The sequence below is a fragment of the Tenrec ecaudatus genome, chromosome 6 (genome assembly GCF_050624435.1).
Source record: "Tenrec ecaudatus isolate mTenEca1 chromosome 6, mTenEca1.hap1, whole genome shotgun sequence".
Classification (NCBI taxonomy): Eukaryota; Metazoa; Chordata; class Mammalia; order Afrosoricida; family Tenrecidae; genus Tenrec; species Tenrec ecaudatus.
This window is the reverse complement of record NC_134535.1, coordinates 147478526-147503868: the sequence shown is the minus strand read 5'-3', so window position 1 is coordinate 147503868 and position 25343 is coordinate 147478526. Positions and strand designations below refer to the sequence as shown.

Sequence of the window (25343 nt, the reverse complement as noted above, 5' to 3'; positions counted from 1 at the left end):
TCTCCAATGCATAAAGGTTGCTCTGGTTGGCTGGTATCTAATTTCAATTTAACTATCAGTTTTAACATATTTTACTTGGCAAATAGCAGACAAGAGCCAGTTCCAGGAGAAGACGTGGCTCTCTCACATATGCAGCACTTCTCTGCTCCCACCAACTTGAAGTAATAGCTCAATACGTGGATGGCCAGTGACATCATTTTGATATCTTTTTTTTTAATGTGTTTTACCTCTACCACCCATCTGTCACTTATTTGTCCTATGGCGTTGGCTTGCATGTTTCTGTGATGTGGAATTTATGCGAGTGGTGATTCAAATACTAGCAGAATCATTCACGATAGTTAGGGAGACAGGAGGCCTCCAGATTAAGACAGACTAGGAACAAAGATCTGGTCATCTTTTTCTGAACATTAGAAAATAATTATCCTATATATTAAAACACAATCTTTTCTGGTTTACTGCTGAAAATGACCATCTTTTGGTGGGAGGGCCCTTGAACTACACAGTGGCCACAATAATTGACTCAACAAAAACCCTCACGATGGAGCAGGAATAGGCATCGTTCCATTTTCGTTGCATGTTAAGTCACTGAGTCACTGTGAGTTAGCAATGAGTTGATGGCAATGGCATGTTAACCTACACACTGCTCCTTACATCCCCAATGCACCCACCGTGTCATAAGAGGGTCTTCCAAGCCCTTTGTCGGAGTCAACATTTAACATAGAAAGAAAAAGAGAGCAAATATCAATATCAACTAAAAAAACCTATCTGAATACTGACTTTCTGCTATCAGCAGGCCTTCCAAGTAGACACAGGCTTTTTTCAGATCATTTGAAAGAAGATAAGAAGCTTGTCATTCCTCAGAAGAGTATTAATAGTCAGATGCTCACCTGTCACCTTTTCGTGGGAAACAAGAATATTGTGCTTTGCTCTAATTCTACTGCTTCTATTCATTAAATAATACAACTGGAGCTTTTCTCAGTCTCTGAGGGGAGGGAGGGTGAATACTGCGGACCTGTAGTTACAAAAGATGGCTACATCAGCGGCTAATTATTCATTAGAAGGGGACACATTGCCCAATCATCCGCTCTTCTTACATTCTTTGTTAGGAGAAATGATTCTTGTCATGCCCTTTTCATTCTCATTAAAGTTCACGTTTCAAAAAAAATTAAGGCAGAAGAGCTGAATACTTTATCTAAGTGATAAAGTATGAGCACATTGTGTTGCTTTGACCTTTTTGATGGATTCTATCATGCAACATCTTATTATTTCCAGTTTCTACCACAACTTTCTTTTTTTAAACAAACTCACTGAAATTCTTGAAAGGAAGACATGGAGAGTACTTAATGAGCCCTATATTAAAAAGAGGGATCGAGGGAAATGAAGAGGATAGAATTCAGGAGAAAAGAAGTTATCACATAGAAAACACTTCCTGTCATGATTTCTATGAGGTATGATAGTGAGAAGCAGGTGTATGCTAAGCAGAAACAGGGGCACTTGACAAGGTGCGTTTCTGAGAAGATAAGATAAAGGACAGAATAGATTCAAGCCGGAAATATGTAACTGGTGAGGGTGTCTGGACCAAGTTTCATTCTTCCTGAACAGAGAATGATTTGGAATCCAAATCGCTCAGATGACAGAAGATCATCTTCAAGAAGGCATTGACCTAGTGGAGATATTCTTTGCTCAGTTTACATGCATAGATCCCAGACAGTCTCCCTTAATTTGTGTGGCGCTTCTCTTTTGCTCCTGGACAATGTGCTCCCAAACATGGTGTCCAATGCGATGGCAATATTTATTTGCTCATGACCATTAGTTGTACAGGGCTCTGGAGGGCAACGCTGTCTCTTCTCCTAGGCTGTGATGGAATCATCTTAAGATTCTCTCACATCTCTGAAAACTGATGCTGGCCATCAGCGTAAGTCTCAGTATGGCGTTGGCCAAGACATGCCTGTCAATGTGGCTGTTTGGTTTCCTTGCCCCTGTTATGCCTTAGAAATGACATTGTGTCACTTACACATTAACCACAGGTTCATTGTCTTGTTACTGTCAAATTATAAGCAGATCGTGTGAAATGTGATATATTGGTGTGGCCAGTTTTCCAAAAATCTACCCTACTAATGTTGTTTTCTATGAGTTAGTACAACTCAGACACATATCCTGTTAAACAATTTATCAAATGGTGATTATTTAAAATGTCATAGCCAATAATCTAAATCTGTTAAGGTTACCACCATAAATTTGGCTGCAACTTGGTTACATAGGCCAAAACAGAAATAACTGAATAACTATTGCCTCGGGACATTGTATAGGATGCAGTGAAAAACTGCTTGGCGTGATGAAGATGAACTTCACCGTCTTTTCTCTCCATGCATTGGAGGTTCACTCGGTGAACTCATAGTGATACATTCAAGGCACTCAACAGTTATTTTCTATGCTTCGGTAAATGGAAAGGTCAGGATGATTCGATTGTGTTTTCTACTTTGGGGGAACACAACTCCCAGGGATTCAGAAAATTCTCTACTAATGTAACAGAGGAACACATCCAGAATTATTGAGACAAAGAAACATCAAGATCCTCTGAAAACACCCGTGTGAAAAACCAAGTGCTTCCCAGTGGACTCGAAAGAGCCTTGGAGCAGATGTTTTCTCTGATCTAGGATATGATTTGTTTATCTAGAAATCAGGAAATGGTTGGGAAGGCTTGGAGGGGAGTCAAGTTTCTTGTGACTCTAGTAGTTTCTCACTTAAAGTGGTATGGGGATACAGCGATCACACTCAGGAGAGGTTGCTATGATTTATAAGACTGCTGAGCCCTGCCCACGGTGAATGCCACAATGTTTCTGGAACCAGACATGTTCTACTGGGTACTGGATAGAATAACATGGCCCCAGAGAAAAGGAAATTATACTAACCAAAGTCGGACTGAAGGATAACAAAGGGAAACACTTCACACTGCCTTGAACCCACACAAAGCCTCCATCCAAAAATGGTATGGGATCGATGCATGGAGAAAGCCCATTGCTTCAGGCACTTAGAGCATGAGAATCAAGACAGCTGTGTGGAGCCAAGCATTCTAAGCGAGCACTATCATTACCTAGCTGTAGGTTTTGAGTCCCATAATCCTTATCTTCTCTAAGAAACAGATTTCTTAACAGTGAGAAAAGGGGGTGGGTGGGTTATAGTTTCAAAACCATTATGATGTTCTGAGATCAAACACACTAATACCAGAACAATACATAGCACAGTATCTTGCACAGAGTCAGCATTTGATATGTGTAAGTTCGGTAGCTACTCAAAGTTCAACAACCTTGGTTCTCCCACAGACTGTATGGAAATTCATTTTGAACTAAGCCTTGTCTATTGTTTCCCAATGTGGGTGGGGTGGGCTAGAACCATTCGAGGGGCTGAAAAAACAGATGCCTCCATACTATCTTTGATTATGAGTTATAGTGCTCTCATTTTTAATTGTCAGAGGCTGCTGAGTAGTTTTTTGTTTCTTTGTTTTTTCCCTGAGAAGGGAGCCAGATTCTGGATGAAAAATCAGAGGAAAATCACCAAGAAAATTATAAATAGTATTTTTTGACTTTAGTGTAGTAATAGAAATTTTCAAAGTAAAGAATATAAAATTCAGAATTGATCATAGTATATGTTTCCTAAGATCTCATATATAATAAAAGTCATATCTGCTTCACTCTGAGAAATGTAGCTGTATATATTAGAATTTCTAGAGTGAGGTAAGGAGGAAACTACAAAAGGAAGGTAATCTGGATTGAGCTAATAGAATAATTTTGTCTTCATCTTAATTTGGAAATCATTGGTTCACAAAATGGATTTAGTTTATTTACATTTGGATTCTAGGTTGGCAAATTTTGATTCTTAAAGGGTTGGCAAAATATGGGCCTTATGGGTTGGTGAATAGGCTATAGATTTTGTTTCATTTTAATCATACTATAATTATGTACATCATAAAGAAAAGTTTAATTTGATAATGTTACCAATCTTTATGTTTAGTAAAATTCTTCATTGTACTATTAATGTATTTTTCTGGTCAGAATCAAATGAGAACTCCACATTGCATTTAATAGTAATATCTCCCTAGTTACTTCCAATCTGGAACTATTTCTGTCTTCATTTCTCATGATATAAGCATTCTTGAAGAATACTCGACTATTAACCATAATTTTGTAAAAGGCTCCCAATTTGCATCTGCGAGTGCCTCCTCATGACTGTCTTGAGATAATGCATTAGTGGGTAGAGAAATTCAGAAGTGCTGTTGGGACCTACCCAGCCAGGCACGCACGTGGGATCGATGAGTCTCCTCCATGGTAAAAGCTAACTTTCTGTCTCTCTCAGTTTCCATCCCTTTAGTGAACATGTATCCTGATAGGGGATGCTTTGGTATTATGTACGGATTCTGTTTCCCAACAGATTTTAGCCCATTAATGTGTTTCACCCACTGATGATACTTTGCTGAAACAAGTATTTCTGGGGTTTTCACAAAATGATAATATTCTATTTACACCTTCCTGTCATTGCATCCTGCTGTCTTTTCTCCTTCATGTATCAATTTAATGATTTTATTAACATCAGTATAGACTCCTGCATTTTAACTTAGTTTATTTAGTCAATGAGTTGATATTCATTTTTTCTCAGAAATGACTTAAATATCTCCTTCAAGTTGCTAATTATTTCCTTTCCACTTTATTGTATCAACTTTGGAGCACTTCCTTTCCTTCTTTAATTTAATTTTTATTGTGAATTGGATGAAGATTTGCAGAGCAAATCATCAGCTTTACATTAAAAATTCATATATTTTTTTTCAACTGCTCCGTTTCAATCCCTTCAATGTCCCATCCCATTTCCCCGATGTGTTTCCTGTTTCCCTTCCTCTTTCTTTCTTTCTTTCTTTCTTTCTTTCTTTCTTTCTTTCTTTCTTTCTTTCTTTCTTTCTTTCAGATCACATTACTGGGGCGCTTACAACAGTCCACACCTCAATTGTATCGAGCATATTTCTATATCTGTTGCCATCATTATTTTCTAAACATTTACATTCTATTTGAGCTCTTGGGATCAGCACCTCTTTTGATTCTACCTTCCCTACTCCCACCCTGGTGACCCCTTAATAAATCATAAATTACTATCATTTTCTTATCCCACTCCAACCGCTGTCTCCCTAGCGGTTTCTCCCCTCACCCCCCTCTTCTCCAGCCTTCCCCCTACCCTTCTGGTATCACTACTCCCATTTCTGTTCCTCAGGGCATTTATCGGACTTGAATTCTATATTGTCTGGGCTCTTATATGTACCTGTGTACATGCTCGGCCTAGTCTGCTGTGAAAGGCAAGATTGAGGTCATGATAGTGGGGGGTGAGGAAGCCTCAAGGAACCAGAGGAATATTGGGTATTTCATCGGTGCTATACTACTGCACCCTGGTAGATTCATCCCTTCCTTGCGACCTCTGTGTGAGGAGACACCCCATGGTCTACCGATGGGTTTGGAGACTCTGCTTTGATCCATCTTGTTCTCAACAATGTTGTTTTTTAATTCATGGTATAACATGAAGTAGCAGACTCATCTTGGGCTTTCCCTGACAAGTCTTAGAATCTACCATTTCTACAGGGAAGCCTAGTGGTTTTGATTTTTTTTTTGTTGGAGAATGGCATGGGCTCATTTCTACAGGCGTGGCATTGCCCCTAGTCATACTCAGGGCACATAACTAAGCAGTATGCAATATTGGTATGCATACATACACACATATGGACATGTGTTTATATGAAAACATACATATAAATATGCACATTTATATATACACGTACAGTTACCCATTTACTTGTATAGTAAAAGCTGTGAGCTCATTCTGATGCATTCTATTCTGATGCATTCTATTCCATCCAACACCATTGATTCATGCTAGCCTTCCTCCGTTCCTTATTGATGACTTTAGCTAGCATTGAGAAACCCAGATCCCCATATCTACACTACACTGAATTACTTATTCAGTCCTAACAGGTGTGCACAACGACTTCAGACTGCAGAAGCAAAAACAAAATGTATCAGCTCTTTCTGAAGTATGTGAGTAGGGTTCTTTTGCCTCCAGTTTTTTCAACCTACAGTCAAATTCTCCTGCCCTGCAGCCTGTAGTCAAACACTGCTCTCCTAAGTTACTTGCTTCGGTGTTTTATTTTCTTGTTTTAATTCCCAGTCTTTGCTGTGTGATTAGGTTATACATTTGTGAGGTAGTTGTTTATTTTATGGTGCATGTACTCATTTGCGGGTGATATCTACCACCAGGTTTATTTTAATTTTTGATGTATAAGCATTCACATGCTGTAATAGCTAAAAATTATCCAAATGCTATAATAAAGAAAAGTCAAAGCCTTCTTCACTCATTCCACCTCGGTCCCCGTTTTCCACCCATTTCACCCATTCTGACCCATTTCTCTCTCCTTTAGATAAGTAATTTCCTGCACTCCATAATTTATGCAGAAAGTTAATACTTTGAGATGTGATTTACAGTCATTGAAATTAATTTGACTACTTAGATAAATAAGCTGTCCCATCCTCTTTCTCTTCTCCCCTTCCACCTCCACTTATGTTCACCGAGGAAGAACCTGGCTTTGTACAATGATCTTGGTATTTCTAAGAAAAGAAGATTGGCCATTATCCACAGATGTTTTTTTTTTTGTTTTGTTTTTCAGACATTTCACTTACTTACAGATTGAGTCCAATATTCAAAATTATGTCAAAAAGTAGCTTTTGACACATATTCAAAAGCAAATAACGACTTGTGCCACAATGTAATCATCTCATGATTTATGGTGCTCGGAGTTCCGAGACTCAAAGTTTCAAAAGGCATGGAAATTAAAGACTCACCATTGAAGTTAACATTTCTGATATATTTCAACAATCTCTTGCCTCCCGCTTGCTCCATCTCTGGACAAACCCCTCGGTAGTCGGCACAGAGGTCCTTGTTCATGTGATGAAGGGCGTGAGCCATTGCATAGACCGCGTCCACCACGAACTGAACTTTCCCCTCTTGCTCATAGTTGGAATCTTTTCCAATTCTCTCCTGCCCTGCATGGTAAAACAACACACACACAGGATTGGTGCTGACTAGAAAATCTAAATTTGAACTGAATTTCCAATATACTTAAGAAAGCAAAACAACGTCCACGTTTTTAGGATCGCAGTGAATCAAACCCTTCGCCAACTAGTATTTTTGGTTGCTGTACTAGACTGTCTTAATAACTGTCGAGACCCTAATTTGGATTATAGTATAGTAATCCTTCACATCCACCACGCAAACTTTAGAAGCAGCAGACCAAATGAATATTTTAATAAGAAAACATGCGGTTTGAAATATAATCACCCCCCCCCCCAATGAAAAGATCTCAGATTAGAATCTGGCTTGCTCCATTCAAATTGTTGAAGCTCTGTTATCCTGAAAAGGTGACAGTCCATAAGAAAAATGATAGAAATCAAAATGTCATACCTGCATGCATTATTTCATGGACAAGCTATGTTCGGTCGGTCGGTCTCAATTGTTGCTTTTACTGGCATTTGAGATGTTTGAACTAGAAACCCTGGTGTTTCTAGTTGCACTGTTTTCTTTTCTTGCCTCCTCATGGTCAGACATATGTCTAACAAATGGCCAAGTTTTTTCAATTCTGTCTTTGAAACACTGAATAACTTCTACCACTTGAACAATGCCATTTCTGTACATGCCCCCCTAATCTTCTAGGGGATGCTGGCAATGCCAGATGGATCCCAGTATCATTCATTCCTTTAGGCTCATTTTTTTAAAACCATAGAGATAAATCACCTCACCCCCATGATTTGCATTCTTCAGTGATTCGCTATCATTTATTTTTTAAAATACTCAACCCCTACTCTGACAACTGAGATCATCGATTATTTTGCACAACCTGACTAAATATAATAATTTATATGGACCAAGTACCTGTGCTCCATTGAGAGTTTATAATATAGATTCATTTAATTTCATCTTTAGGCAGGACATGTGCTTAATCCTCATGTTACAAACGGGAGAACTGATGTACGCAACCCAATGCGCTTATACATTTTCAGGGGGAGCAATGATTACAACGCAGCTCACTCAGACTCCAAAGCCCACATTATCTCTACTCCCTTGCTCCATTCTGCCCCCACACATTGTTTTGTCTCATACAGGTATGATTATTGTTTCCTGCTTACTCCATCCATACGATGTAAAGCTACCTTCTTTCATGCTCTATGCATTGTTGGAAATATTCAATCTGCTCACATTCACCTCTCCATGACGCAACCCAAAGGTTTTTTGCCAACATTTCATCTGTCAAACATGATCAGTGAAACTCGGGAGCTCTAGCAAAGTGGGGTGAAGAAAGTAGGCGGTGCCTGGCTTTAAATCAGAATAGTGCCAATGGGCTCAAAGGCTTATATTCAAACAAGCAACCATCTAGGTGAGGAATCAACTAAGTACACACAGAAAAAACACACCAACCTGTGTAATCCAAAGATGACAATTACAAAAGCCAAATGTGGTGAAAAGAAAAGTATCAGAGCTGAAATTAGGAACACCCAATATGTAGAAGGTTATGGAGGACAATGGGAGCCTCAAACCCAGCTTCAGAGTATATTGCCCAACCAAGTCACTGGCAGATCCCTGGTAGCCAAAGGCAAGAATCCCTAACACCCTTACTGTCAGGCAGAGAACATTGTAATCTTGATCGTGCTGGAATACAAGCCATACTTGGCCAGTTGACCTCCCTATAGACAGGAAGTGAGTTTGTTCTGGGTGCAAGTATCTCTTCGCTGTTCCATGAGAGAAAGTCCTTCCTCACTATTTCAATGTTGATGAGAGTCTTCTCCCTCTCACACACACACTATTTGTGTTTTTGTCTTGATACTAATATGATATTATCCTTACCACCTTAGTGTGATTTGTTTTTCATTGTTTTCTGTTGGATTTTCTAGCTGCGAAGCACTGGAGGAGTGGATACATAAGGATAATAACTGATACGAAGTGGAATAGGGGATGCAGGGGTGGGGAAGGCATAGTGAGGGAAAGAGGATTTGGGAGTAAATAATAAGGCGGGGTGGGGGGGCGGCAGCACTAGAACGGATCATGCTTGCATAACTAATTTTCAAGGCAATTTAATCACAGAGAGGGGGTTGCAAATTGCTCTAGGATGGATGTGGTGGTGATTGTACAATTCCTCTTGAGATTAATTGGACGATGGAACTATTCAATTGTATGATATGTGAATTATGTGCCAATAAAACTTGGGAGATTTTCTCTAAACGTTCTCAAACTTTTCTTATCATGTTAACAGGGGTACTTCTTTATTTCAATGCTCCAGTCTCTGAAGCCCTCTTCCTTTCTTTTCTAGCACTGAAAACACGATTTGGGATTGTTCTTGGTGGCTCTGGTTTAGTTCTGGCTCACAGAGACCCTATGCCCAACAGAAGTAAACACTGCTCAGACCTATGCCACACTAAAGAGTAGCTGTCAGTATGCCATTATTAAATACTTGGCAGCTATATTTAGCTCTCCTGTTCTACTAACAAGGGCTAATGCTCTCAAGATTCAACTTGACTTTCAAAGCAATATATCCCAAATTGTGTTCGATGGCACCATTTTTTGGCGAAAGACTTGCACAGGAATTCTGCAACTACCACCACGTCCCTTACAAACCACGCAAAGAATTCCTATAAATCACTGACTTTAAACTAAATCAATAAAAATTAGATTTTTTCACACAGACGTTTCCAGTGCAATTAACATCATAATGTAAAGAGGAATCTTCAAAAAGGAATGTTTGACTTTCCCAAATTTATGTGAATTCTTATTTTTCCTCTTCAGAATATTCCTTATTAGTAGTCATATATGACAGACACATAAGTGGTATAATTCAAATATCACTCCACTGTAGGCTCCTTGCTTCTGGCCTATCATTGACTCTAAGTCTCCTACTGTATAAAACCACTTCCAGTGAGCTGATTCTAACGCATAGCGACTCTATACAGGATTTTCAAAACTAAAGTTTTACAGGAGCAGACGGCTTCATCTTTCTCCCTTAGAGAGGACGGTGGGTTTGCAATGCTCACCCAATGCCATCAGAGCTCCTTGTTTTTGTAGAAAAGGATATATATATCATCATGAATTCATACTGCTATTTCCACATCGAATTTAAGACTATAAAGCTTTTTAACTAAACCTCAACATTAATATATGTGCCTCTTTCCTCTCATATGAAAATTTCTGGTCCTTAATGATACCACTAGGGTTGATCATTTGCCTTTTGCACATTTAGATGATCATACTTAGAAAAGCATTATGTGGCTCTATCCCTATAGGAATATACAAAAATGATAACGTTTAACTTCACCACTTTCTCTCTATGAGAGTATTAAAATAATTACTGCATAGTTTCATGTGTTTTATTTTATTATTTGATTTTAAGGATTGGATTCTAATTGGTTAGAGTGATTCAGAATCATACATCCTATAATCGGAGAATGCAAAAATTCAGAAGCACATGTGTATCAAGCAAACCATCTATTTGTCCACAAAATTAATGTCAACACATATTGAAGAATTGGTTACATGCACTTTCATCACAGCAATGGAAAAGCAAGGGAAACACAAGGCTTGGTGGATTTTCAATTGTTAGTATAAACCCTCCATTTCTATGGGAGCAATCAAGAAAAGGAGAGAGCTAGAGGGATGTGGGAAGGGAATGGAAATCAAGGAAACCAAACAAAGATGTGTCCTAATATAAACTGAAGAATTCAGATAGTTGAAGCCTTCAGCAGAATCAAAAACCTGGCCTAATGCTCACTTTAGGTAGCACAGTACTAAAAGAAAAAAATTACCATTTTGTTTTTTATTTCAAATATTATTTGAAGTATTTATCTTTGAGAGGCTTTAGAAATTATGTATGTCTCTCAATACAGTGTTGCTGAACCTTACATGTTGCAGAAATGTATTTTATTGAACGTAAAGTCCAAACATAAGCATAGTCTAAGGCTAAAGTCTGGAATAGTCTTGTGTAAAAATTCACTAAAACATTAATGTCGGGGAAGTCTGTGAATTATTTTTTAAAAGCCAGTATACAAGAAAATAATGTTACATGAGATTTTCCTATGAAGTCAGGCTCGGTCATGGTTTTGCCAAAATGGTTTGATTCTGGGAAAAGAGAATCAAACGAGTAGTCCTTTGCATCCTTTCCGAGTAAGTAAATAAATGACTAGCATGCCTGGATTTTTTTTCTCTCCCTATTGGCACACATTTCTTTTTGTAAAGTGAATAATAAGAGTAAGCTAGAACTCCGTGACTGTAGAATTTTGTTTTCATTGTCATATTTTATAGTGACCTCATTTCCAATAAAAATATATTCTTGCAAGAACAATTATGGATAACACAGCACCTGGACTGAATTCAGAATCTGCAGCGTTGCTGCCCCTCCTTTTGTATGGGAGGCTCAGTGGGAATGCAATGGAAAGGAGCCAGTCCTGAGAATTCAGAAGTTACAGCTCCCTAGGTGGTTTGGGTTTCTTGTGTCCGTTTTGTAGCTTCAAGCACTTTTCACAGCATAATGTGTAACTTTCATCAGAACATCTTTTTTTTTCAAGTACTTTTCTCCCCATTTACCAGACTAGAGGAATGAAATAACAGAGATGGAAAAAGTTGGCTAACAATACTCAATCCTAAGAGGAAGGAAGCATGTGAGTGAAACGCAGATCTTCTGACTATAGAGCATCCGCCATTCTCTTTTCCACTTCCCTACCTTCCTGTTGCTTGACTGTAAATCTCGGACACTTGCAAGAGGGTTCCTTCAATTGCTGTCATTGTAATTTTTTAGTGTTGTTCAGTTGGCTCTGACACATAGCCACCCTATGCACAACCAAATGAAACACTGCCCAGTTATGTGACATACTGATTATCATTGTTACGTCTGAGCTCACTGTGGCAGCCACGATGCCAATGCACTTCTTGGTGGTCTTCATCTCTTTTGCTAACCTTCTATTTATTGAGCACAGTGTCCTTCCCAGAATCTTGTGTCTTTCGATGACAGAGTGTGTTAGGCAAAGCCTCACCATTCGCATTTCCAAGGAACATCCTGGGTGTACTTCTTCCTAGATTGATTTGCTTGCTCTTCTAGTAGTTCATGGGACATTCAAAATTCTTTGTCAGCATCATAACCGAAATGTACCCAGTCCTCTATGATCTTACTTATTTATTGTCCAACTTTCACATACACATAGGAAATTTTAAAATGCCCTGGGTTAGATCAGGTGCACGGGTTAGGTCAGGTCAGGTTACTGAGGTCTTGTGAAGCAAATTTCCTCAATCAGCACATCCCTTGATTTCTGGCTACTCCTTCTATGAGCATTGACAGTAGATCCAAGTAAAATTAAATCATTAACAACGTTATAGTTCCCCTCTATCATGATGTAGTCTATTGGTCCAGTCTATTGGCTCAGAACTTTTATTATCTTTACACTAAGTTGGAATCCTTACTGAGAGTTGTAGTACTTGATCTTAATCAATAATTGCTTCAGATCCTCCTCACTTTCAGCTAACAAGGTTGTGTCACCTGTATATTGAAGGTTGGTAATAAGCCTTTCTTCAATCCAGATGGGGAATTCTTCATATCATGTAGCTTCTGAATTATATATTTAGTGTACAGATTGAATGAGTATAGTGCGGAGTATATGTAGTGTATTGAATGAATGAGTTCAGGATGCAACCCTGAACACACCTTCCTCATTTTAAACCATTCAATACTTCCTTGTTCTGTCTATATGACCATTTCCTGGTCCACTTACAAGCTCTTCTCATGCTGTCTAGAGCTTGTTATAATCCACACAGTTGAATACATTTTAAAGAAAAACTCCAAACCATGCCATTGAGTAGATGACAACTCACAGTGACCCACAGAACAGCACCAACCCCCACCCTTACCCCTGCCCCATGCTTTCTGAGGCCGTAACTTTTTACAGGAACAGAAAGTTGCATTAGAGTGACTGGTGGTTTTGAACTGCCGACCTTCTGTTTAGCAGCCTACTACACTACAAGTGCTCCTTGAATACCTTTATAGGATCAATAAAACACAAGTAGACATCTTTCTGGCATTCTCTGTTGTTAGCCAAGATTCCTCTAATGTCCATAATGACATTCCTCCTGCCACATCCTCTTTACCATCTTGTTTGAATTTCTGGCAGCTCCCTGTCCTTGGACAGCTATAGCCATTGTAGATCAGCAAGATTTTATTTGTATGTGCTATTAATGATATTGCTCAAGAATTTCCATATTCTGCTGAGTCTGCTGTCTTTGGAATGGGCACAAACATTGATCGCTTCCATTTGATTGTCTAGGTAGCTGTCTTACGAATTTCTTAGCAGAGATGAGTGAACAGTTCCAGTTCTTCGTCCACTTGTTGAACTATTTCGATTGGTATTCATTCTGTTAATCCATGGAGTCTTGTTTCTTGCCACTGCCTCCGTGCAGTTTGACCTTCCTCCATCAGTATCGCTGGTTCTTGATTATATGCTACCCTTGATATGACTGAATATCTACCAGGTCTCTTGGCGACTCTGTGTGTTCCTTCCACTTCGTTTTGATGCTCCCAGTGCTATTCAATATTTTGTCCATAAACCAACCAAACTAACTAAATCATCAAAGAAACAGTCCAAGGTGATACAGACTCATAGTGACCCTCTAAGCTAAGGACAGGGTAGAACTGTGCCTATGGGTTTCCAAGAAGATAATTATTTGTGGGACTCATCTTTTTCTGCAGAGAGACTGATCTTGTGATTAGCACTCCAATATATAACCCACTATTCCACCAATCTTCAATATTGCAACTCAAAATTCAAAAACTTGACATTTTCTTTCCTTCTATTGTGGCACATGGGAACTCTATGGAGAGTTTTCTCTCTTTATTATTTTTGGGTTTATTTGTTTTGTTTCTTACGTTAGAGCCAGAAGAAGTCTTAAATTTTATGTTTACTATAATTTTCATAACCTTTTATCATACAAGACAGACAAGAAAGGCCTAATGATCTACTTCAAAAGATAGAAAATGGAAAACTGTAGAACACAAGAGAATATTACTCCTTTTAATATCAGGAAATGCTTGTTATTGGAAAGGTTAAGAGGAGGGCCAGCAGAAGCCAGAGAGGCCCTACACGAAATCATTGGACCTAGGGAAGTTAACAAGTGGTCTCAACGATGCCATTGAACATGGCAATGGCATAAGAACAAACAGGTGTCATTCTGTTGTCTGTGGAGTTGCCAATGAGTGGAAGCTGACTCAATACCAAGCAGCAACAACAACTTTCAGTGAATTTTTTTTTTTTTTGCTACAGTACCCGGTAAGGAGGGAATATATGTTTTGACAAACATCAAAGTATACTTCACCTTTCCAGGGTAGAAAAATTATCATCACAATAAATTACCAAAAGGTTGCCAGAGGAAGGAAAATAGAAAACAAACACGATAAAAGGCCAGGCTATTTACCACTAATTTTCCACCTTTGATGAACACTATTTGCCTGTAATTGGACCATTAGCCTCCTAAAATTTTGCAAGGTGAATACTTTGCAAGGTGAACATATTTACATATTACAACATAATTCTAGCAAGAGAGAAAAATATTGTCTGGATACAAACTCTCATTTTCAACCATTTTTCATTATGGATAATTACTGGGAGGGGGGCTTTATTTTAATTTTAAACTATGTGTTCTTCTGCAATTTCATTCTCGGTTTCTCACTAAGTGCAAGTAGGGATTCATGCAGTGAATCAAAGTGTGTGTGGCTGCGTTTTGGCACTGTGTGCACAGGGTGCAGGATGGAAAGGTTGTGCAGGGTGTGTCCACCGGTATAGTCACAGACCTCAATTTGTGAAAGGTGTTCTGAGAGACTCCACCAAGAAATCTGTCTGTGGCCCACAGAATTCCAATGTGGGGAGTAAAAGTTGTTTTTGTAAAAGAGAAAGCACACTGAACTCCTAAGGCAGCACAAGAAAACATAAGATACCTGTGACAACCCAGCACCGATGTGATTTTCTTAAAATTAAAAAAGCAGGCTCCTTTTGAAGTTCTCATAGATTTCTTCCACTCTTTTCTTAAGCTAATCTTCTATGTATAGAGTTCTGGTTGCTCTTTCTTTGCAAATCATGAAATCATTGGAGAAGCATACTCTTCAAGACTGAATTAAGGAGTTTAGAAAAAATTAAAATAAATTAATTTTCTACAGATGCCTCTATTCGAACCCATTTTTTAGCCATACCTCCTTCAATAATGGGTTACTCCCCCTGTGAATTTCCTTGTTCAGAACCTTAAAGCTCTCAGATTACATCCATTAATGTGATTCCTATGCATAGAACTCTATAGGGCATAGAACGTAGTAGAAACCCCCCCAAAACCCCTGTGGGTAACTGAGGCTGTATATCTTTACAGGAACAGAAAGTATCATCTTTCTCCTATGGAGGAGCTAGTGGATTTGAACTGCTGACTTCAGGTTAGAACCTAAACAAAAAGCTCATTGTATCACTAGAACTCATTGTTCTAGAATTAGATATTTTTTGTCTTTAGATTTAAGAATGCCATTGTATATCTATATGTATGCAGGTAATAAAAATTTCACAGAATCTAAGTTTTCTGAGTAAATACATAACTTCCATCTTAACTGAATGGCCATACGGATCATTTCCTTCAAAAATATAACCACTGTCTTTAGGACTCCGCTGAGAGGACCCTGTCCTGTGGGGCCTAAGAGGTCTGTAGGTCAAGGTGAGCTGGAAGAGTTGTCTGGCTGTGAAGAGATAGGTTGCCCAGTGGTGAGGAAGGACTTCCAGACTGTAACTACATGCTTCTTGATCTTCATCCTACTCTGCTTCCTTAAGAAGCCACTGAGCTGTGGATCTAGTCTGAATCCAGCAGAGAGAATGAGAGTGCAAGGGGAAGGATGGGTATTGCAAGAATTGGTGAGAAGTTTGCAGAGCGAAGATGAGTCTGACCTTTTAGCTCATCGTAATTAGCTTTGAACTAAAAGTACGTTTTATTATCACCCACAAAGTTAGATAATTTCTGACATGGCTGCTAACCTTTCCGTTTCTTGACCAAATTTTCTTCAAACCATCCAGTTTACTTGACCTATTCTTTTCTGCTTGAATGCTAACTGAACACAAAGCTGTGGAATTCTGAGATGAAAGAGTCACATTTATCTTCACCCCCTATATTTAGTCCATTTTCAAATTTCATTGATTCTTAAATGTGTCTCCTTTATTATTCTAAGTTATCATCATCATCTTTAACCTGGGATAGCACAGCTTCACTTCGGCCCACATTATAGGTTCTGGCATGAGGTCAATACAACTGTCTGATCATCCAAGAGCTAGGGGGAAATTTTGAAATTGCAAATCCAATTCTTTCACTTTCTTAATTAAGAGTCCTTGCCTATGGAAATGCAATAAATCCTTCACGTGGGCTGAAAGGTCGAGCATGATATAGGACACTCCAGTCACATCCCAGGACACAATTTATTTGTCACTGCACTCAACACTTGGTAACCTTTTTCTGTTTCATTTAAGTATAAAACACTTTAAAACTTTATGTCTCTTCTACCTGGAGTATTCTTGCTATTTCTAACTGCTACTGGCAAGTGTTATATTAAAATTATATCAATGAAGTTTTATTAATGCACAAAGTTGGATCTGCCGTCATAGTTTCCTTTGCCTGATACTAGCATAGCACTGGGTTGATCAAAGACACAAAGAATAAAACGAGCAGACCATAGTTCCTGCCAGAGAGGAGAGAGAAAAACTAAAGGAAGGAGGCAGGGAAGCAGAGGGAGGGAGGGGAGGGAGCTGGATGGTAGATCAGGAGAGACGGAGAATGAAAGAGAAGCAGGGAGAGGCAATGAAAGAGAGAACACAAGGAAAAAAACAGTTCTATATGAATCAGCGATAAAGAAAAAAATAAGAGCAAGCAAGATCAATTTTAGAGGGAGAATATTGCATTGGCAAGGCATATTATGCATTTAGATATGAAGGAGAGAATGTGCTAACAGAGCCAATAAGCTGAAGGGTTGAGACTGGAGGCAAAGCTCTAGTGAAAGGTGGTTGCAGAAGCCCAGGCAGGTGGTGATGATGACTTGGATGGTGGCGGCAGCAGGGAGAATTATCGGCTACCGACAGGGTCATGCACAGTAAATTCTTTATTGATGAAGGTTATTGTTTTTCTTTTTTTGCATAGGATTAAATAGGACTTGGTGACAAAATGGAAATGAGAAATAAAAGGATAAAAAAGGGGAGACAACGAAGATGCTAATAGTACCATATATACTTGAATATAAGCTGACCCGAGTATAAGTCCAGGTACCTAATTATTACCTGGGAAGCTAAAAAAACTGATTGACTCAAGTATAAGCCTAGGGTGGAAAATGCAGAAGCTATTGGTGAGTTTCAGTAATCAAAACAAATGAAAATAATATTACTAAAAATTGAGACATCAGTGGGTAATGTATTTAAATATTTATTTTAAATAAACAACATAAATAAAAGGACACGTCATTTAACATTAGTAAATCAGCACAGTAAGTGGAAAATAGGTTCAATAAAAACAATAAGGTATCAACAATGATACCTTAAGAGCACTAATCCCTGAGCTCAATCAGCAACCAAGCTAAAATGTAAAGAGTTAAAATCCTTCAAAACTGGATTCATCATCATCTGTATCCTAATGCAGAGCTTCAGCTGGTGTGAGGTCATCATAGACGCTGTCCTCACTGAGATCGCCATCATCACCATCACTGCTGTCATTTTCATACAAAGCTCAGTCTTCACTGCCATCCAGCACATTACTAATACTACATTTCTGTAGGCACGTGGCACGTCTTCTGGAATTTCTTCCCATACATCTCGAACCCACTTTGCTAGTAACTCTCTGTCAGGCTTCATGAGCTTTCCTCCTTTTGTTAGTCGGGCTTGACCAGATGACATCTATTCAGGCCACATCCTTCACACAGTCTTTAAGAGGTTTATTCAAAGATACATCCAGAGGCTGCAGTACAGATGTAAGGCTACCTGGAATAATGGCTAAAGTAACTTTACTAGATTTTGCCAATTTTTTATGTCATCTGACAGGTGGACTCTGAACATTTCCCAAACAAGTAACGATGGCTTTTTCTTTAAGGCTGCTCCTGGTCGTCGGTTCAAAATTTCTTCCAGCCATTTTTTTTTGTTCCGTCTTCATCCATCCAGCCTTTAACATGTGCACACACAGTAATTCTTGGTGGGAAATTGATCTTTTTAGGCAAGATCTTTCTTTTAAAAATAATGACAGGGCGCAGCTTAGTTTCATTAGCCAAACATGATAGAATAGTTGTAAAGTGTTTTTTTTTTCATTTCCTGTGGTTTTGAGAAAAATGGTTTTTTCTCCTAAACTTGCCACAGTTCTATTGCTTAGAAAATCAAAAGTCATGGCAGTTTCATCCATATTCCCAATATCTTCCAGGTCATAATTATAAATCCTTCTTTGTTTTATAATAAATGACTGGAATGTCATCATTTTTTTCTTTAAGGTCTTGTGGAAATTTCTGGGAGATCTTTGTTCTTTGTCTCAAACATAGTAGAGCAAACCTATTCATGAAGTGGGTACCACATCCTGCTGACACAGCATTTTCTTCCATCCCTAGTGCTTTATATTTGGCATCCTTAGCCATTTGTAGAGCATTCATACGGATTCCCATGCGTGTTATGGAGTAACCATTTTGACGACACTCCATAACCCATTTATGCAATTCACTCTCTAGAGCCCCATAAAAAGCCGTTAAACCACGATGAGCTCTTCTAGCTTTTGGAATCTATTCCAAGTCAGCCTTCATTTTCCACCACTCCCTCACTTGCTTTTCGTCAACACAGAATTCCCTACTTGTAATACTGTATTGCTCTTTTCTGCTCTTGACACAACCTTCATTTTGAAACCAGTCTCATATGACTGGCATTTTTGTTTTGGTTCAAGAGTATCCATTTCTAATTGGATAAAAAACCAAGACTTTGAAAAAGAACTTTCATGGTAATTCCCCCCGCCCAGCACCACAAGGACTGGTTAGCTGGGAGGAGTGGGGGGAGTCCATGCGGGCGGGGGATGCAGGATGTGAATTAACACAGAGACCAGAGGGGAGAGATGAAGCACAGCCACAGACACATCCTTACCAGTTCAGCTGCCAGCATAAGTGAATCACTATGGGTACTTCTGCGAATTGGAACCGTTCACATCATAGGATGGCTCTGATTGGTTAGATGTAAATAAACAAACATTCAAAGCCCTTAGTGTTAGCGGGGCTTTGAATGAACAGTGGAGAAATGGCAGTCACCCACGAGATAACGGGCGCTCTTCCCATTACCTGGGGCGGGGGCAGTGAGATGTTATAACTCTCTGGGGTACCACTCAACCGTGCATAAGCCGAACCCCAGTATACATGAGTATGTACAGTATTTAAAACCTAACTGAGGACATCATTGCATTCCAGACTTGACTGGCCTCCATTAATTATACAATCCATTCAGTAGACGACTCTACTCCATTTTTGAAGCATAAGAAACTAAATAAAAGATCTGGACTTTGCAGTGAGACAGCCTGGATCAAATCATGTTTTTGTCACTTAGTAGACATATACTTATATAAGTCCTTTAGGGAACAAGAAGAAATAATATAAATGATACCTCACAGTTGCTATATAAATAAAATTAAAAATGGTACTTTTTAAAGAATATGCTTTGGACTTGCCTTCTGCTGTGTCCAGTTTTTCTACAGAGTGAAATGCAGTAAAACTAATTAGAGTGGTCCCATGAAACCACGAAAAATGACAATTATAAGAGTAATTTGGCAGAGAAAAACAAAATCTCCAGGGGTATATTACAACTAAAATCTCTGCAAGCAAAAAGAGTACAGAGAAAGTGAGTCCCATCTCTGCTGAATTCTTGGCTGATTTTCAAATTTCATAGGAAAAAAGAGAAACCATGGAGCTGGGGCTACACAACAAGAAAGCGTTTAATGAGGAAAGACTAAGGTGGCACTATTAGTGGCTGAATCCTGTTGAGGTGGCAAGCTTACAAGTTGGTTCATGGTAACTTGTTAAAAAATTTTTTAAAAAACACCCAACAGACTGGACTGGAAAACACTCCTAAAGGCCAACAAACAATCTTTGAACTACTAGCTTTTCTTGTGTTTTATTTGTTTTTGTCATTGTTTTGCTGTTGTTATATTGTATATTGTTGCTTTGTTTTGCCGTGTCTTGTTTTTGTGCATGTCATTATCTCCGCAGGTATGTCTAAATAAGGTAGGCTGGATGAAAAATCTGGAGGAGAAAAAATGGGACTGGCAGCTCTGGAGAACCTGGGGGAAGGGGAGGAGGTAAGGAAGTGATGTTAACAAACCCAGGGACAAGGGAACAACAAGTGATCCCAATTGGTGAGGAGGGTGTGGGAGGCCTTGTAGGGCATGATCAAGGGTAATGTAACCAAGAGGAATTCCTAAAACCCTGGTGGGGACTGAGCATGATAGTGGGACAGAAGGAAGGTCAAGGGAAATACAGGAAAGAGCTGGAGGCAAAGGGTATTTATAGAGGTCTAGATAAAGTTATGTACATATGCAAATACATTTATGTATGAGGATGGGGAAATAAATCTATGTGAATATATTTATAGATTTAGTATTAAGGTAGCAGAAGAACATTGGTCCTTCACTCAAGTACTCCCTAATGCAAGAATACTTTCTTCTATTAAATTGGCATTCTATGATGTGCACCTTCCTGACACAACCGCTGAAGACAAAGTGGGTGAATAAGCAAATGTGGTGAAGAAAGCTGATGGTGCCCGGCTATCAAAATATATAGCATCAGGCGTATTAAAAGCTTAAAGGTAAACAAGCCACCATGTAGCTCAGAAGCAACAGAGCCCACATGGAAGAAACACATCAGTTGTACGATCACGAGGTGTCAAAGGGATCAGATATCAGGCATCATCAGAACAAAAAATTTTACCATAGTGAATGAGGGCGGGAGTGTGGAGTGGAGACCCAAAGACCATTTGTAGGCCATGGGAGATTGCCTGGCAGAGGGGTCTCAGGGAGGAGATGAGCCAGTCAGGGTCCGATGTAGCAACAATGAAAATACAACTTTCCTCTTGTTCCTAAATGCTTCCTCCACACCCAACTATCATGATCTGAATTCTCCCTTGCAAGTCTGGCTAGACCAGAGGATGCACACTGTTATAGATAGGAACTAGAAACACAGGGAATCCAGGGCAGATGATCCTGCAGGATCAGTGGTGAGAGTGGCAATACTGGGAGCATAGAGGGAGGGTGGGTTGGAAAGGGGGAACCGATTACAAGGATCTACATGTGGCTTACTCACTGGAGGACAGACAACAGAAAAGTGGGTGAAGGGAAACATCGGACAGGGAAAGATTTGACAAAATAATAATTTATAGATTATTAAGGGTTCATGAGGGAGAGGGGAGCAGGGAGGGAGGGTATAAAATGAGGTAATGTCAAGGGCTTAAGTGGAGAGCAAATGTCTTAGAATGATGAGGGCAATGAATGTACAAATGTGCTTTACACAATTGATGTATGTATGGATTGTGATAAGAGTTCTATGAGGCCCTAATTTTAAAAAAAAAGCATTACTCTTCAGTAGAACAAAACGTAATCCCGAGTAGTCTGAGTTGCATCCCATGCTTCTGATAATAAAAAAACAGGGAAAGTTATAGCATTAGATAATCACATAATTAAAAATTTTAAAAATTTCAACTTTGTTCAAGACAGAAACTAAGGACCTGGAAATCAACAGAGTCCTTTGCCTGCACAGGATGACCCCTGATCTTTATGCAATGCACCGGGATGTAGTAAGAATGAAACGACTGGGAGACACAGTAACCGTGGAGATTTCTCACTTTGAAAAATATATCTGTGAACTCTACACTAACCCAGTGTTTACATTGTGCACGGAATTTCATTTTCAATAATTCCCTTGATTTTGAAACGATAATTGAAAAAAATAAATAAATTTTTAAAACTTCAGATTGAAATTATATTTTGAGTCTGTGAGGTGCCCTTATTATTTAAAAACCCAGGGACTTGTGCATACAAAGGGCTAAGTGAGACAGTGCGCTCTAGAGAAACAAAACCAGAACACTTATAATTATATATATATTCATATAGATAGAAGAGACAACATTAGAAAAAAGCAATTAATTAAATTATAAAGCACTAAAAATGGCTCGGTGCAACTCAGTCCCGTGAGAGCGTTGTGAGACACTGGTCATCCTTCAAATCTTGAGGGCCACCAGTTGGTCCTCTGTAGAGAAATTCAGGCTTTCTCGGCACAGGCAGCAAACAGCAAGGCAGGTCACAAACAGTCAGCCAGATAACAGGGTTCAACAGTCCCCTGCTTAAGAGATGTAACTTCTAATGGTGTGGCGAAGCAAGTCTTAAAGGAACCTCAAATTACAGTGATGCAGTCAATGGGTTAGGTGTCCCACAGGTAGTGTAGCTTGTAAATTGAGGCACAGAACAAGCAAGGCAGCCGCACACTGGTGGGATGAACAAAGAGCAAGAGACAAGAAAGGAGAGGCTTGCCGAGCCATTTATCTCTGCCCTTCAATTAATCCCACACGTGTTCACTGGCCATGTTGGCGCAATAAATGTTAAGTATCTCAAAGGGGCAACTGTTCAGACTAGAGACCACCTTGTAACCTAATACTAACTGACCTTAGGAAGGACAGCATGATTTAATCAATTATGTTATGCCTAGCCAATGGTTAATTTGCTACTTTATGATCTACTTCCTTCCTTAAAGTTAATTGTAATTGGCCTACGATTGTTTTCCTAATCAGAGAATTCTCCCTTTATGATACAGATTAACTGCTTAAATAAACCCTAAAAACATTCAATTATTTTATATTTCTCTTGTTTTCACAATTGAAATATCAGTGATCTAGGCCAGAGCCTGAAAAGCTACAACCATGGTATGTTTTACTTGGCTCATATATCAATAATATTTTCTGAAAGCATTGTTTTAAAAAAATGAACCAGAGACTGTATCTGTCACATAACCTAAAATAGTTATGATCTGTCCTTTTAAAGCAAGAACCCTGTAGATACAGTAGTTAAGGACTAGGTTGTTAGACCAAAGGTTGGCTGTTCAAGGCTACATGCCCTCTGTGAAAGAACAATGTCAGCTGTCTTAAAGATCTGCAGCCCAAGAAACCCTGCGAGTCCAGTCAACGCTGCCCAATACGCTTACTGAGAATGACAATTGACTCAACTATATGACACTCTGGTAGGTGGGTGGCTCTTTAAAGAAAACATTGACAAAATAAAAAATAAGTAAATAAGCCCAAAGCAAACAGAAAAGAATTACAATAAAGGCATAAACCAATTAAATAGAAACAAGAACATTTAAGATTATAAAAAGGTGTACAAATCATGCCTTGTCTTTTGTTTCTGTTTTGATCAGAGTTATTATTTCAATGTTATTCTTGCTGTGATTAAATTGCCATGAGCTGATTCTTCTCACAGCCACCCCACGAGATTTCTTGTCTATCATTTTTTATTGTATCAGATAACCAGGCCTTTCTGTCATGGAATCTCAGATAGGTTCAAACCACAAACCTTTGGGCAACAGTCAAGTGCTTAATCATTTTTTCACCAGAACCTTTAGGAATTAAGATTAACTTGAGATATACTATGTTCATGAATTGAAAAAAAACCCCCAATATATTTAATATGTCAAATTCCTTCAAATGGATCTCTAGATTAAGCACAAGGGCAATAAACCCCTGTGCTTTTTTTTGGGGGGGGAGGGGGGTACATTTATCCGAGTATAACAGCTTTGTCTTGGTACCGGCAAAATTCTCTATTCAATATTTCCCTTTTTTAGCCTTTAGGAGAATATTCAATACCATTTAAAGGATACCTTTTAGTCATTTCAATAAATTTAATGTGAGTATCTTTTATTGAGAATAGTCTTGTGTGAAAATAACTCATTAAAAGAGTTATAAAAATATACTTGGGCCACCACCATGGACTTACTTAAGCCTCAGTTTCATGGCATGACTCACATTATTTTCCACTAAAGAGCTTTCTTTATACAAACTAAGCAAGGCAATCGGAGGATCAACTCATCTTGTCACATATGCTCCACTAGAACTTCTGTTCTGATAAACAGAAAGGAGAGCAGATTGCAGTCTCAGTTCCTGTGCTAACTAGAAGATGGCACATTGCAAACTGAGGGTGGCTTACGACAAGGATGAGTCTGCTCCCCGCATGAGGAACAAATAGGCAAGGCAGACTCTTCAGGAGAAAACCAACTTCAGGTGTAAAGAGTGGAAGTAGAAATGGAATTCTATTACTTTTACACTAATTGCTAGAAGGTTTCTTAGGGTTTCAGATTTGATTTCTGCTTGATTGGAGGTCTTGGTTTCTAAGGAGATTCTACTTACACAAGGGTCACAAAAATCGTCTCATGAACTGAAAGCTGGAAATTCGACTTGGCTGTGATTAAGAGCACTTCTACCTGTTTGGGCTCATGCATTTTTACTATGCAGAATTATATCCAGAGGTGAATTTCTATTCTTCCTCTTTTCCTCCCCTCCCTCCTGTTTATTATCCTGCTAGAATGTTTGTATTTCCCCCCTTTTCTATGAGAGAAAGACAAGGCGATCTAGTCCCATAAAGAGTTGCAGTCTCAGAAACCCACATGGGCAGTTCTACGCTGTCCCATAGGGTCACTGTGAGTCAGAATCGACTTGATGGCGCTATATTTAATGTTTGTTTGTTATAATATATCTATAGCTGAAGGTCTTTCTTCATTTCTGGAAATGTCTCTGTTATTATCTATTTATAAATCTCCTCCCTTACCTTTCACTCCTTTGGTACTAAACATTGATGAAAGGTACATTTTATCATATTTTCCTTATAGTGTATCTTATTTGCTACCACTTTTGTGATTGGGCAGTATTTTTGGTGGGGAGGCAGTATTTTCTGTGCACCTTCATCTCACGCATTCTCTGCTCAGCTGTATTAGTGTATTGTTCGAACCATGTAAAGAGTGTTTGTCATTTTTAAAAATAACTTTGTTGATTGCACGTCTTTGGTCCTCCACATTTTTTCAACATGTTATATGCGGTGTTATTCTAAATGTCTCATTTCTGATGATTTTTAAACATTGGAGATCTTTTAGATTTATGGAGATTAATCTTTGTTTCTGCTGATTTTCACTGATTGATGCCTTCGTAACTTTCCCTGAAAAGCACTGCTGCATTAGTGGG

The 25343-nt window shown here is 38.8% G+C and overlaps 1 protein-coding gene across 1 annotated transcript in view; it reads right to left on the bottom strand.

Annotated features, from left to right (window-relative positions):
- GRM7 (glutamate metabotropic receptor 7) overlaps positions 1-25343 on the bottom strand; it is a 1162681-nt gene that overhangs the window by 377165 nt on the left and 760173 nt on the right. The window contains exon 6 of the mRNA XM_075553170.1: positions 6873-7073. Coding sequence (XP_075409285.1) covers positions 6873-7073 — 201 coding nt within the window. The remainder of the gene's footprint in view (positions 1-6872; positions 7074-25343) is intronic.